This window comes from Chenopodium quinoa, unplaced genomic scaffold (genome assembly GCF_001683475.1).
Source record: "Chenopodium quinoa cultivar QQ74 unplaced genomic scaffold, ASM168347v1, whole genome shotgun sequence".
In the NCBI taxonomy this organism is placed as follows: domain Eukaryota; kingdom Viridiplantae; phylum Streptophyta; class Magnoliopsida; order Caryophyllales; family Amaranthaceae; genus Chenopodium; species Chenopodium quinoa.
In genome coordinates this window covers 372344-387650 of record NW_018744452.1, presented here as the reverse complement: position 1 = coordinate 387650, position 15307 = coordinate 372344, and the positions used below count along the sequence as shown (strand labels likewise).

The 15307-nt window shown below is 38.4% G+C and overlaps 1 protein-coding gene across 1 annotated transcript in view; it reads right to left on the bottom strand.

Annotated features, from left to right (window-relative positions):
* LOC110697012 (vacuolar protein-sorting-associated protein 33 homolog) overlaps positions 1–14954 on the bottom strand; it is a 35733-nt gene extending 20779 nt beyond the window's left edge. Inside the window, exons 1-7 of the mRNA XM_021874346.1 lie at positions 14529–14954; positions 14183–14270; positions 14046–14085; positions 13853–13933; positions 11553–11747; positions 11169–11279; positions 11015–11080 (exon numbers count right to left, since the gene is read on the bottom strand). Coding sequence (XP_021730038.1) covers positions 11015–11080; positions 11169–11279; positions 11553–11747; positions 13853–13933; positions 14046–14085; positions 14183–14235 — 546 coding nt within the window. The 5' untranslated portion in view covers positions 14236–14270; positions 14529–14954. The remainder of the gene's footprint in view (positions 1–11014; positions 11081–11168; positions 11280–11552; positions 11748–13852; positions 13934–14045; positions 14086–14182; positions 14271–14528) is intronic.
* Positions 14955–15307: the final 353 nt, after the last annotated feature.

Below are 15307 nucleotides of genomic sequence, written 5' to 3'. Positions count from 1 at the left end.
TCATAAGTGCAGTGGCATACCATGCATATGTCTGTATCCTACACTCACTCTAGTCAAAAGTGCTACATACATTGGAATGATGAATGTCCAAGAAAAGTAACTCATTCAAAAGTGCCTAATTTATTTAATTAGTAATGTAGACAAGAGTGATAATATCTAATTATGTATCACAAAAAAATAAAAAAAAATAATAAATAATAAATAGGGAAAATGGAATCTAAAAATCCAACCTTTGCGAGGTCTGACAAAAAAATCCAACCTTGAATTAATCTCGCAAAAATCCAACCTTTGCACCCCACCTTCTCCTACGGATTCATTTGACCTTTAACCTCTATTAAATCGGTAAAAAAGTTTTTTTTTTTTTCTCTTTAATTTCCCTTCTCGCTCCTCTTTCTCTCTCCTCTCTCCAACAACCCACCAAGGCACCACCACCAATTCGCCACCCTAACACCAACCACCCTAAATGGCCGACCACCCAGAACCCAACCTTAACACCAACCATCCTAAACGGCTAAACCCCGACCACCCCAGAACCCAGCCACCCACGAAATTCGACCCACAACACCGGGGGTTGTCGGATTTGGGTGGAAGGGGGCTAATTTGGGTCGGGTTTAGGGTGGGGAGGGGTGGAAACGGGTCGGGGAGGGTCATGGGTTGTCGGTTTGTGGTCGTCGGGCGGTGGGGAGGTTCGGGGAGGGGTCGGGCTGGTTTGGGAGGGTCGAATAAGGTGTTTGGTGTGGTGGTTAGGGTTTTAGATCGTAGGGGGTTTTGGTGGTTGGGGAGGTTGCGGCAAGGGGTGGGGGGAGATCGTCGGAATCCGACGATCCCGATGGTGGGGCTGGTTGGGAGTGGGGGAGGTGGCTGGTGTTGGTTGGGGGTGGGGGGAAGTTTCCGAGGAGTGGGGGAGGTGGGTGGGTGGCTGGTGTTGGTTTTTTTTTTTTGTTTTTTTTTTTGTTTTTTAATAATTAAAAAAATAATTGACCAATTAATGACTGACATGTGGCACATAACTTACAAAAATCGGTCATTAACAAGTAATGGATCTGTGGAAGAAGGTGGGGTGCAAAGGTTGGATTTTTGTGAGATTAATTAAAGGTTGGATTTTTTTTGTCAGTGTTTACACAAATTTCGAGTCTAAATAAATAAAGACGGGAAATAAAGTAACAAATGAATTTATATTAATATGTGATTTTTTGGGTACAATCTCTGTATAACAGTTTATAATAAAATAAACTAAATCCTCTGATTCTGTTCCGCAGCTTGATGATGACACGCGTGTGACACCTGTAGGTTGACGTTTGATGACGTCGACTTGAGTTTGAATGCAGGGTGACGTTTGATGATGTCAACCTGTATTTAAGGGTTTTGTTTGAATACACCTGAACGAGGGCTTTGAAGCTTAGTCCCGTTCAAATGTGTTTGAATGTATCTGAACAAGTCGGCACGAGTTTGATATGCTTGTTGACTTACTTCAGAGAGAATTCCGCTTGAGTTTTATAAGCTCTTAGAATAATGATTTCTGGATCCCTTCAACTGATGGAGGAATGGTGTATTTATAGGAGATGAGAACCCCTTGAGTGGACTTAGTAGGTTTGGGCCTGGCCCATTTTATGACTTAAAAGTCTTTTAACCTGGTCCATTTGGCTTATTTTATAACCCGAGTTGTATTTAATTAATTCAGATTATTTATTTAAGTGGGCCAAAATTAATTAAAATGGATCATTCATATGACTTTAACCCAAATTAATTTATTTAATTTAATGTGTGACACATATAAAATTTCCGTGTCTACAAATTGCCCCCTCGAGACTGTGTCACATACATGATTTGAAGTGTTTGGCGTGACAAGGTCTCGACCATTTTATTTGACTTGGAAGTCACTAGTACTTTATTTTTTCTTTCAAGCAAGCCCCTTCTCTAGTTCTATTTTTGCTGATGCAATAAAACACATAGGCGCTCAATACTTGGCAATGCTGCAAGCGTCACCTTATTCGGAGGTACCCAAAAGGTTTGAAGAAGCGTCTATGGTGTATCGAGGTATACAAAACCTCAAGGGTGATCCGGCTCCGCTGAAGCGCAAAGTTGAGTCTTATGTTTGTTCAGTCAAATCCTACCTTGCTTTGGAGGAGGCTGCAGCGAAACGACAAAGATCTGAACAAGTAACAAGAGACATACTTGCTCAATCTGAGTTTCTCAAGCAAGCGGAGTCCAACCTTGCTAACGAGCAAAAAAGGCAAGAGCAATTGAAGGAACAAGATGCCTTAGTCACAAAAAGAGTAGAAGACCTTGAAGCTGAATTGACGAAAGCTTGCGAAGAGAAGAATCGTCTAACAGATGACTTAATGGCCAGCAAAGGATCTATCACATCAATTGAAGAACAAATGAACGTTGCGAAGCAGATTTTGGACGACTTACATGCAACTCCTGTTCTGAGTGCTGGTGAGATAGTCCAATTGGAGCAACAGAAAGTTAACTTCAAGAGCTTCAGTCAAATGCTCAAACCTTCTGAGTGGATGGATTGATGATAGACTACCCCTCTTTTTATTTATTTTTTTTTTTTTTTATGGTTTAGTAGTTGAACAACACTACCTTTTTATTTTGACAATTTTTTTTTTTTTTGATGTGGCTGCACTTGATTTTTTTTTTCAAGCTGCCTACGCACTTGCTAAATAAACGGGTTATCTTGCAAGATCAAGCCAACGTAGTTCAAACAATGCTTTATTTATTTATTTTTTTTTTATTTATTTATTTTTTTTTTTTTTTTTTTTTTTTTGCAAGTAGTTTATCCTCTTACTTGGGAGTTAACATGGCTTTCACTTCATGAATAGTAGCGCTTTAAAAACTTGCCATTAATTGGACCTACGCGCAATCCCTCAGTATCAACAATTTTGTATGCTCCATTAGTGTAGACTTCTCGTACCACATAAGGACCATCCCATTTTGATGTGAACTTATTTCCAGTTTTGCGCAAAGTAATGATAGGCCTTCTCACTGCCAGGACCATGACTCCCACTTGAAAAGAACGAGGTCGAACCTTTTTGTTGAATGCACGTGTCATGCGAGCTTGATAGCATTGCAATTTCTGTTGAGCTTGTAATCTTTTCTCATCAAGTGCTTCAAGCTCAGCCAATCGAAGCTTGTCATTTTCATCACTAGTTAAATCCTCTTGAATGGCAATTCTTAGTGATGGAATTTGAACTTCTAAAAGTAGGACAGCCTCAACACCATACACCAATGAATATGGGGTAGATTGTGTTGCATTCTTGTATGTCGTCCTATATGCCCAAAGTGCTTCTCCTATCTTTTCATGCCAGTCACGCTTAGACTTTGCAACGACCTTGCTTAGCAGATTACAAAGTGTTTTATTAAATGCTTCAGCTAGACCATTTGCAGGAGCATTGTACATGGATGACTTATGTCGCGTGAACTTGAACTTTTGGCAAAGGCTATCCATCAAGTTGTTGACGAATGGCTTTCCATTGTCAGTGACAATTCTTTGAGGAATTCCATACCTATAAATGATATGGGTGCGAATGAAATCGACAACATTTTCTTTTTTCACCTCACGAAGGGGAATGGCTTCAGCCCACTTTGAAAAGTAATCAGTGGCAGCCAATATATAAGCGTGACCACCAGATGACTTTGGTGTGATCGGACCAACCACGTCAAGACCCCATCCTTCGAATGGCCATGATGTCACAGTTGGATGTAGTGGTTCCGGAGGCTGGTGAATGAAGTTTGCATGAAATTGACATGCTTCACACTTTTTAACAAACTCTATGCAATCTTGAACAATTGAGGGCCAATAATACCCCGCCCTTTTCATACGCTCATGAAGTTTAGGACCAGATTGATGAGCTCCAAAAATCCCTGAATGAAATTCCTCTATTGTTTTGGTTGCCTCTTCATCTTCTAGACATCTCGACCATAGCTTGTCAAAAGATCGTCTATAAAGAGTCCCTTTGAAGAGAATAAAACGAGAGGCTCGACGGCGGATTTCTGTTCGATGTCGTGGATCATTAGGCAGCTTTTGGTGCTTTAAATAGTCAATGATTGGTTGACGCCAGTCTTCTTTGTCAATTTGGCAGACAGTGATCATGCCAACCTCCTCGACCTCGTCATCTTCAACTTCATATTCATCAGGTGCAACTACCCAACGATTACAAATAGGCACAGACATGATTTCCTCTGCCCCCAATGCCAAAGTGGCTGCAAGACCAGCAAGCGCGTCAGCCATCTTGTTGGCACTCCTTGGAACATGTCTTAGCTTGACAATGTCAAGCTTGTCGAGCAATCTTGATGCATGTTTGTGATAAGGAATTAAATCCTTTTTCTTGACTTCATATTCGCCTAAAAGTTGACTTATGACGAGTTGCGAATCTCCATAAACATCAAGGTCTTGAATTTCCATTTCAACCGCCATTTGAAGACCCATAATAAGAGCTTGGTACTCAGCCATGTTGTTTGAGCACAACTGAGTAAGCACAAATGAGTAAGGTAAAACATGCTTTTCTGGCGACACAAAGACTACTCCTGCTCCTGCGCCGTCTTGACGAGCAGCCCCGTCAAAATACATTTCCCATGGTGGTAGTATTTCTATGTTAAACACATCTTCTCCAGGAAAATCAACGGACATCTCCCATTCAGGTGGTACTGGATGGTCGGCAAAGAAATCAGCGATGGCTTGTCCTTTGACAGACTTTTGTGGTACAAACATTATATCGTACTGTTTGATGTGTACAACCCATTTAGCTAGTCTTCCTGACAACACTGGTCTTGAGAGGATGTACTTGATTGGGTCGGCTTTTGAGACGACATGGACTGTATGAGCTTGCATGTAATGCTTCAACTTTTGGATGGCAAAAATTAACGCAAGACAAATTTTTTCAATTGGTGAATAATTCAGCTCAGCCCCCACCAACGTTCGACTCAAGTAATAAAGAGCTATCTCCTTGCGATCTTCAATTTCTTGAGCACACATTGCCCCCAATGATCTTTCTTAAGCAGCTATGTAAAGGATTAAAGGTTTTCCTTTAACTGGTGCCCCCAAAACCGGCGGAGAGGACAAATACTTCTTTATATTGTCAAACGCTTTTTGACATGACTCATCCCATTTGAATGGAGCATCCTTTTTCATGAGATGACTAAATGGTTGACATCTGCTTGCAAGATTGGAGATGAACCTCTGAATATATGCAAGGCACCCTTGGAGACCGCGAAGTTCTTTAAGATTTCGTGGTACGGGCATTTCTTGAATTGCCTTAATTTTGGTTTGGTCAATTTCAATTCCCCTATGTTTTACGATGAAACCTAAAAATTTTCCTGAGGTAACACCGAATGCACATTTGAGAGGGTTCATTTTCAATTGACATTTGCGTAGTCTTTCAAAGATTTTGCGAAGGTCACCTACGTGATCCTCCCTCTTTTTAGACTTAACCACTAAATCGTCCACGTAACACTCCACAATTTTGTGCATCATATCTTCGAAGATCTTTTGCATTGCACGCTGATACGTGGCCCCGGCATTTTTTAAACCGAACGGCATGACTTTGTAGCAGAATATCCCTTTTGGGGTGCGAAATGTCGTGGCTTCTTGATCTTCATGCACCATGTGAATTTGATTGTATCCGGCTGTGCAATCCATGAATGACAATGCTTCATGTCCAGTGGTTGCATCGATCATGATTTCCGTGACTGGAAGTGGGAAGTTATCCTTGGGACATGCTTCATTCAAATCACGGAAGTCCACACAAACTCGTAGTTGCCCATTTTTCTTCCTCACAGGGACAATGTTTGCTATCCATGTAGGGTATTTGACTTCACGAATGAACCCTGCATCGATGAGTTTGTTTACCTCAGATTCAATTTCCGGGATCAACTCTGCCTGAATCGCCTTTGTGATTGCTTCTTTGGACTCACACCTTTTTTAATTGCTAATAGATGGACGGCGACTTTCGGGTTAAGACCTGGCATTTCTTTGTAACTCCATGCAAAGACATCTTTGTACTCAGAGAGTAATTTGAAGTACTCTTGTTCTTCCGCTTGGGTAAGAAGAGCACTAATGTATATAGGGCGTGGGTCTTCAAGAGTGCCAAGGTTTAACTCTTTTAACTCATCTACTGTTGCTTGCCCCCGTCTTCAAGTGTCTTGGGAGCTTCATCAGTCTCTATTTCCTCGTCGGGATTTGACACCTTTTCAACCGTCACATGGTACGTGGAAACAATCTCCTTATGTTCCTCTATAGCATGGTCTGACGACTCATTTTGGTTAGTGAAAACCACGGTGCGAACTCTTGCCTTTAAAGGTTGTTTCTCAGTGATATCTATGTCTTGCTTTCTTTTCATGCGAGAGGGAACAACACTTTTCGACTCATCATTTTTCATGACATTGTCTTCCCTTTTCTTTATGCAACTAAAAGCTGACTGTCTTTGTTCTTTGCTAGAGCCATTTGTCATGCCTACGCGGTTAAAGACAGATACTTTTTGTCTTAAGGGTTGCGAACTTGAAGTTTCTTTCACCCTATGGTCACATTCTCTAAGCCTATCGAACACTGAGACATGATTCCTCCTAGTAGATGGTTGAAGTCGATCGAATACAGAAGTTCTGGGTGTGGGAACATCGTTCTCACCTTCACCTTCCTTGAGTTCCTCGACGGTAATGTACTGTGAGGAAGAAGCGTCTACTTTACGCCATACACCAATTTTGATTGGTTTGGGGCGCTGAAATCCTAGGCCTGCCTGGATTCTTGATAACTAGAGCCATAGTCAAGCAGTTTTTCTTCTGAGTATCATTGAGTCCGTTAGGTTTAATGTCTATGACCTTACCCATGGGTGTTGGGTTTTCAAAGTCATATCCTACCTTTGCGAGTAGCTTGTATGCATTTTAGCCGAACTTTGCTTTGTTAAGCTCTTTTACCTTAGATGACTCTGTTGATAACCTAGAAATTCGGCTTTGCGCGCCTTTACCCAATGGTACAGTTGTTTTACTCTTCAAGTTTTGGAGAGTAGTGTCATCAATTGGCTTTGCTACCTTAGCATCAAGGTTAACCTCTCGGCACACAAAAGGTGATTCTCCCTCTTTGCGACGTGATTTTGGGATGTATCGCAAAATAGGAGTTGACAACTTTGGCTTTTCTTTTATGACGAGCTGAGAGACACTCTTTTCGTCCATTTCTACCTTTTGTTGAGACTTCTCCTCAGCACGAGATGTCTTTTTGTCATTTGAAACCAAATCAATGCTCTCCTTAACTTCTCTTTTTCCTGTTGAAAGGACTTGGGAAGGTAGTATCTCACTTGACGCCTCTTCTTCTTCAAAAAACTTGGCGTCAGCAAAGTAAGAATCTGCTTTGCTAAAGGGTTTCACATCCCCATTTATCTTCTTTTCGCCTCCACGATAGTACTTGAGACATTGATGGAGGGTCGATGCTACCACACCATTCTCATGCAACCAAGGGCGTCCTAGTAACATTTTGTATGACGTCTTTGTGTCAATCACATGAAAGAGAGTTGATGACGTTAATTCTCCCATTGTGAGTTCTAGGCGTATTATGCCTATTGCACGCTGACTGTCAAGGTTAAATCCTTGGATCACTATGCGACTGCTAGAGAGTTCATCCATCTTGATTCCTAACTCTATCATAGTGGATTTTGGCATGATGTTGACAGCAAATCCACCATCAACTAAAATGCGACTCACTTTTTGTTCACGGATGTACCCTGACACAAACAAGGGTCTATTGTGGGGTTTCGACCCCATTAACAAATCATCATCTGTGAATGCCAAGGCTGCGTTGCACGACACACATTTCGTGGCATCTTCCGCAGGTTCTCCAGCATTTTTTACCTTATCGGCATACAACTCTGGGTGTTGAAGTGCAAGAGATAACTGTTGACACATTTCTTTAGGCAAATGAAAAATTTGCCTCCATCCCATGCGTGAAGGAAGAGCATCCAAGACAGTAGAAATTTTTGGATTTACTATCGCCTCGGATTGTTGTACAACTGATTTTGTTGGTGTATCATCATCAACTTGTTCCTCCTCACTTTCCACAACGGAAACCATATTCGCTGTAACCATAGTAAAATAGTCTTCCGGGAAATATTCCTCCAAAGTTACAGGAGACAACGACTCTTGCTCAAGCAAATCAATATGGAGGACCTTTTGCTTGCTAGCCTTTTTTGCTTTCTTTTTACCCTTAGAATGCTTGGATTTCCTCTTCTTTTGTTGCTTTCTTTTGCGATGAAAAGGTTGCGGTTTAGGATTATGCACTTGTTTCCTTGGCCTTCTTCTTGTCACCAATGTCCACCCTTCGTCATCATCTTCATCTCGGGAGTTAACATGTGTTTGGTGTTCAACCTGGGATGAGACTTCGTGTTGAACAGGTTGACTCTCAACAAGTATGATCACAGGCTCCAAACTTCCAAATTGCAAAGTTTGAGCCTGAAATGATGGTTCGGTAGCTACCGAGGCATGATTTGATGTCACTGGCTCGTCGACATCTAGCTCGATTGTCCCATCCTTTGCCAATTGCATAATTTTCTCCTTAAGTGTTATACACTTTTCAATAGGATGACTGATCAACCTATGATATGGACAATAGTTGGGATCGGATGTCTTGTTCGTCTGCTTAGGGCGCTTTGACTCAGGCAACTCGATGATTTTATTTTCCAGTAATTTGTCTAACATGCCAGACAAGTCAGAGTCTGGGAAAGGGTACTTCTTAGCTTGAAGCTCTTTCAAAGTGGGTTTATCTTTCTTGACAAATCTCGAAGATGAACCCTTACTTTCTTCTTCCCTGAAATTTTGATGGGTGCAGAAGAAGTAGTCACAGACAATGTCTCCTTAGTTGAACTTTTGGAGGACTTGTCATTTTTATAATACTCCTTTTTTTCTTTTCTGGCCTCTGAAGCAAGCCCCTTTTTCTTCCTGTTGTAGGTGATCGAGAGTTCCATGTCATGAGCTCTCGTCGCCAACTCTTGAAAAGATCTTGGTTTGATACCCTTTAGGATGTAATGTAGTTCCCAACTCATCCCATTGATACACATTTCTATGCCGGAAGTTTCAGTGAGTCGATCCTTACACTCCAAACTTAGAGCGCGCCAGCGGTTGATGTAATCAATGACTGGCTCTTCATCCCACTGCGTAGTTTGAGTTAGCTTAGTCATGCTAACGACACGCTCAGGTGCTGAAGAATCTCCCCAAAAACTCCATTTCCATTTGATCCCAACTGTCAATGGACTCAGCCTCTAAGTTGGTGTACCAGTCAAAAGCAGTTCCCTTAAGAGAACGAACGAATTGTTTAACAAGCAAGTCACCCTTGGTACCACCATTGCTGCACGTCTCTATGAAGTATGCAACATGTTGTTTTGGGTTACCCTTTCCATCAAAGAGTTGAAATTTTGGAGGTTGGTATCCAAACGGCATTTTCAACTCATCTATCCTCCTAGTGCAAGGCTTCACATAACGTCGACTATTATGTGAACCTCCCCCTCCAAGTTGGCTCTTGACAGCATTGACTATCATAGCTTGAACTTGTTCAGCAGTGATTAAATTTTGTGCCCCATTTGGCTTTAATTCCGCCGATTTAGTGCTACCATCTAACTGTCATCGCTTTCAATCTCACTCGTTTTTTTCTCAAGTTTCTTTGTCAAAGCAGCAATTTGTTCATTTTGCTGCTTAATTTGAGCATCTTTTTTCCTCCCCAGCTTTCTTCAACTGTCAAGGGTACTGCTCATTTCAGCCAATTGTTGTTCGACCGTCTTAGTGTGCGTCACCATAACAGCAACAAAAGTAGGTTCAGGTGAACTCACACTAAACTCATTCTCATGTCCTTCATAAGAGTGACCGAAGGATGAGTTTGTATGGATGACAGGCTCTAATGAACCAAACACAAGACTCATGTGGTTCATGAGTAGAGGACGTGAGAGATCTCGCAGAAGCAGCAAGACGAGCACGACTTTTTCGTGCTCTGGTTGGGATTGACGCGGCACGCAAGCTTCTTGCGGCGGAGTCAACAACAGCTTGCTTCATTCCTCTAGTAACAATGCCCTCATCAGTTTGGCTGTTAAGCATTCAGCCCTTTGTTAAGCTGTAGCAGAGATCCTTTTGACAACAGGGGTCTTTGAGGCCATTTCAATTTTTTTTGTTTTTTTTTAACGTGCGAAAACAGAGATGAGAGGCAGAGATAGTCCCACCGAGCGTGCCAAAAATTTGTTTACACAAATTTCGAGTCTAAATAAATAAAGACGGGAAATAAAGTAACAAATGAATTTATATTAATATGTGATTTTTTGGGTACAATCTCTGTATAACAGTTTATAATAAAATAAACTAAGTCCTCTGATTCTGTTCCGCAGCTTGATGATGACACGCGTGTGACACCTGTAGGTTGACGTTTGATGACGTCGACTTGAGTTTGAATGCAGGGTGACGTTTGATGATGTCAACCTGTATTTAAGGGTTTTGTTTGAATACACCTGAACGAGGGCTTTGAAGCTTAGTCCCGTTCAAATGTGTTTGAATGTATCTGAACAAGTCGGCACGAGTTTGATATGCTTGTTGACTTACTTCAGAGAGAATTCCGCTTGAGTTTTATAAGCTCTTAGAATAATGATTTCTGGATCCCTTCAACTGATGGAGGAATGGTGTATTTATAGGAGATGAGAACCCCTTGAGTGGACTTAGTAGGTTTGGGCCTGGCCCATTTTATGACTTAAAAGTCTTTTAACCTGGTCCATTTGGCTTATTTTATAACCCGAGTTGTATTTAATTAATTCAGATTATTTATTTAAGTGGGCCAAAATTAATTAAAATGGATCATTCATATGACTTTAACCCAAATTAATTTATTTAATTTAATGTGTGACACATATAAAATTTCCGTGTCTACAGTCAGACCTCGCAAAGGTTGGATTTTTAGATTCCATTTTTCCTAATAAATAAATAAATAAAATAATCTTACTCAATAAACAACATAGTAATGGAGGCATAATAAAGGCTTGAAAAAAGAACAAACCTCAAGCCTATGAATGGCTTTTGCAATATGCCAAAGAGAGCTTGTATCAGCATCAGCTAGGCACTCCTAAACCACCACAAAGGGAAAGGCTAAAGGAAACGTCCATTATACTACAAAACATATATTGGAAGCATTACACAAGCAAGCCTATTACCTTGTATGCAAAGTCAAGTTCAAAAGATATCACATCCTCGTCAAGTAGAACCATGTATAACGGGTATTCTCCAATAGTAAATAAATCATGTACTTTTTCCTCTTTCAGTATCTGAACTCAAAGAAAAGAGTAGAGTTTAGATTACACATTTATATCTCCATAACGGCATATAATCACATGGTAACCATCATACTATAATATTTTAAAAGTATATAAACTAACAAGATTTCAGCCCGAAGTTTAATACATTGCAAATTTGCAATAGAATAAACAAGAAAATTGAGAAGCTAAATGCTAGCAGTGTTGTATGTAAATAATGTAATCCATTTTCACCATCACCTCTCTCTAGCCCCCACATTCAAATCAAAAGAAAGAAGAAAGTACCTGTTCGCATGCCACAGAACGCCGAGGAACAAAGTAAAGATGGTATTCCTTTTGTAATCCCTTTGATGTGTTGTCATGAATATGCAGGGATATATGTCTCATCATTTCAAGTTGATTACACACAAGGTACACCACTTTCGTGCATTCTGTTTGTAGAGGTTCAGCTGATAAATGTCGCAATTCTACCCCATGTTCCTGACCCAGAAGTCATTAGACAGCTTAGTATCAACAGAAGTTACACATGCCAACCAACTGAATAAACTATAATCAATTTTGCTTTTCACATAAAGTTCTAGAAATATTGTTCATTTTCTCTACTGTATAAATATTTTACATCAAGAGGAACGACATTTGCGTAACGGATATACCTATCGCAAATAAAACAATCAGACACCCTGTTGTGTGGTTTTGTGATTTCATTTTCCTCCATATTATCATTAAAAAAAAGGGCAACAGTTTGGTTAGAGCCATATTTCTTCATTTCTAATCCTACACCTCTACTCCTCTTTCCCTCTAAACTACTTTAAGGCCCTGTTTGGTTTGATGTAAAAGGTTTTCATGGAAAATGAATTTTCCATTTTTTTCCCAATTTCCTTTGTTTGGTTTGTTAAGGGTGGAAAACAATTTTTCCAAGAGTGAAAAATTTCATCCTTAATAATGGAAAACATTTTCCTTCCCAAAACAAGGAAAGCCACATTTTCCTCTCTCCTCCTTACCTCTTTTTTTTACTTCCCTCTCATTCATCCTTACATTTTCACTCTTATTTTTTATTTTTCTTAAACTTTACTTGTATGCAACCAAACAAAGGAAAACTAATTTGCAATTGTGTTTTTCCTTGAAAATATGTTTTTCATGAAAACTAATTTTCCATTGAAAATATTTTAAATTAAACCAAACGGGGCCTAAGTTTTTTAGCATACGTGAGTTCTCATCTGAGATCTGACCAAAACTTCAAATAGAAAGTTACAGCTCTTGTTGTTAGTTGTAATTAATATAATTTAAAATCATTTATAAAGTATCGAAACCTTTTTTTTTTTTTTTTAAAAATAAAATAAAATAAAGGTTTATTTTTAAATTACCATCCAAAAATGTAACCATTTTCGAACTAACCACCCGTTTAATTTTTTATTTTAAATTACCACCCCTTAAATTAAATAAATGCTCAGATTACCACCCATTTCAAAACTCCGTTAGATTTTCAGTCTGTAGGGCCCACCTAACACTTATTTAAACCATTTTGATTTATTTTTTCCCTAATTTTTCTCTTTAAAAACGCTCTACATACTTTAATTCACATTTCCATCACCAAATTCAACCAAATTTCAAAGAGAAAAAATGTGAATTGAAGTTAGGAGAGCTTTTTTAAAGAGAAAAAACGGGGAAAAAATTAGTAAAAAGGGTCAAATAAGTGATAGGTGGGGCCCACAAACGAAAAATCCACCGGATTTTGAAAATGGGTGGTAATCTAAGCATTTATTTAATTTAAAATAAAATTTAATGGGTGGTTAGTTTAAAATTGGTTACATTTTTGGGTGGTAATTTAAAAATTTTCCTAATAAATAATAATATATAAAATTGCAAAATCTGTATAACAGTAACAATAATGATAGTCATTATAGCAAAGATTTCAAGGCTAAACCAAGCTCCCAGATCAGTGAAAACAGGACCTTGAATTGATCAATTGGAAAATCTTAATTCAAAAACAAACATCAAGCTATTCTAACAAAATTTTCTCCAGAAATATACTCATACTTTGATATATGGAATTTAAAAAGTTTAGAACCTCAGATTTCTATACAAATCAACAAGACATAATTCGAAGGAAAATACATTCAACTATCATTTGAATGGTAAGTCCAAATACTGTTGAATGACAAACGACAAATTCCAAATCATCAATGGACACCACAATTGCCACTAGACTAATACCAAGACTGATAGAGATCTTTATAAAAGCTACGAGACATGCCCTTAAGATTGACAAAACTTCTGCAAGTTTGCGGCATTATACAGCCCCCAACTCCAACACAACCTCCTACATCTCTCCCTCTATAAATGCATTCTCCACAAGTCCACATTCCCTAGATGGTTATCGAAATTTATAATGATCTATGTACTTGTGTTTCTTAGCAATATTAAAAAATCTAAGGTTTTTGTATATATCCTTCTAAACCAAAGTGATCAGCTAGGAAAATGTTTGAGATACATCACGATTAAAGAAAAAGCCGGTATCCTAATTGATAGTGACAAAAAAGACCAAAATAATTTAACAAAGAAGGAGATATAATAACATGAGTTACCTTAAGAAGTGCAGTCTGGACAATAAGTGAAAGAGAGCCACTGAGTTTTGGATCAATGACGAGACATTTTTTTCCGCGAATCTGTGAAACACAAGTAATGAACAAAGTATTAACATTATCTCAAAAACAAGCTTTTTGTTGAAATGATCAATACAAAGAAACAAGACTTATCGCGAACACCAATAGAACTCACATTTTTAATAATCGTTAACAACTCCTTCTGTGACTGTTCTCTGTATACAACAGACATTTAAACAAACAATCCATCATCATATATGGAGGAAACAATAACAAATTCCGAAATTCGACGAAACACGAATAATTAAGTACCTGAGAGAAGCTAGATTAATTGCAGCATTATCTAAATTAGGAATTTGAGCCATTGAAGCAAGGAATTTGATCCCCTCTCAATCAAATACTGCAGCAATTAGAAAACCAATTCATCTAAATACTGAATATTAACTTATATAATTTCCAATAAATTTCAACAAAATACAACATTTTAATCTGCAAATTAACAGTAAACAAACTCAATAGTATTTGATTAATTGATTACTGAACTAAATAATTGTTGATGATAAATTCAGTTGAATACTTTATAAGTAAAATGCAGAGAGAAAAGGAGAGACTAATTTGAAATTGAGTGAAAATTATGATGCAAAATTGAAAGATTAACCTGAGAAAAAATTCAGCTAATTGGATGAATCAATTAACTTGGATTGAAGGGTGAGTTGGAGGAGAGAGAAAGAGATTTTTCGGCCCTTGCCACCGTGATTTATCGCCGGTGTAGCTGTTGTTCCGTTGTTCGTCGTGACTACACCAATCGTGTTTTTTTTTTTTTTTTTTTTTTTTTTTTTTTTTTTTGTTTGGGCATAGGATGGGTTTTGATAGTTTGGGATCTTAAAATCGGTCCAGCCCAGTTTATCTTATTGATTAACAAAATTGTATCTCAAATTGTTTCAATATCTTGTGGGTCAAATATTTAATAATTCAAGCCCAATCATTTATTGGGCCCAAGCTTAACCCTATACTCTCCAGTTGTTAATACCTGGTCTCGAAACTAGGCAGAATTGGTTGGTCCCTCTGTTAAAAATGAACATTTACCCAAATAAAAATGAACGTTTTTTAACTAACTTATTTTACATTAATTTTGTATTTCTCAGTAATTAAATGTTCATTTTCATGCAGTATGATGTTCATTCGTAAAAAATAAATGTTCATTTTCATGTCGTTTGATGTTCATTCTTATAAAATAAATGTTCATTTTCTTTACTATGATAATGTTCATTAGATGTACAATTTTTTTTTTCAGTTTCAAAGTCTCTTTATTTTATTCTTATATTATAAATATTCATTTTTATATGTTGCACCTTCATCATTAACATTCTCAGAATTATTCCTTTCACTATCATTATTCTCAGCGCCATCAACAATTATGTCATTACCAGCTTCTCC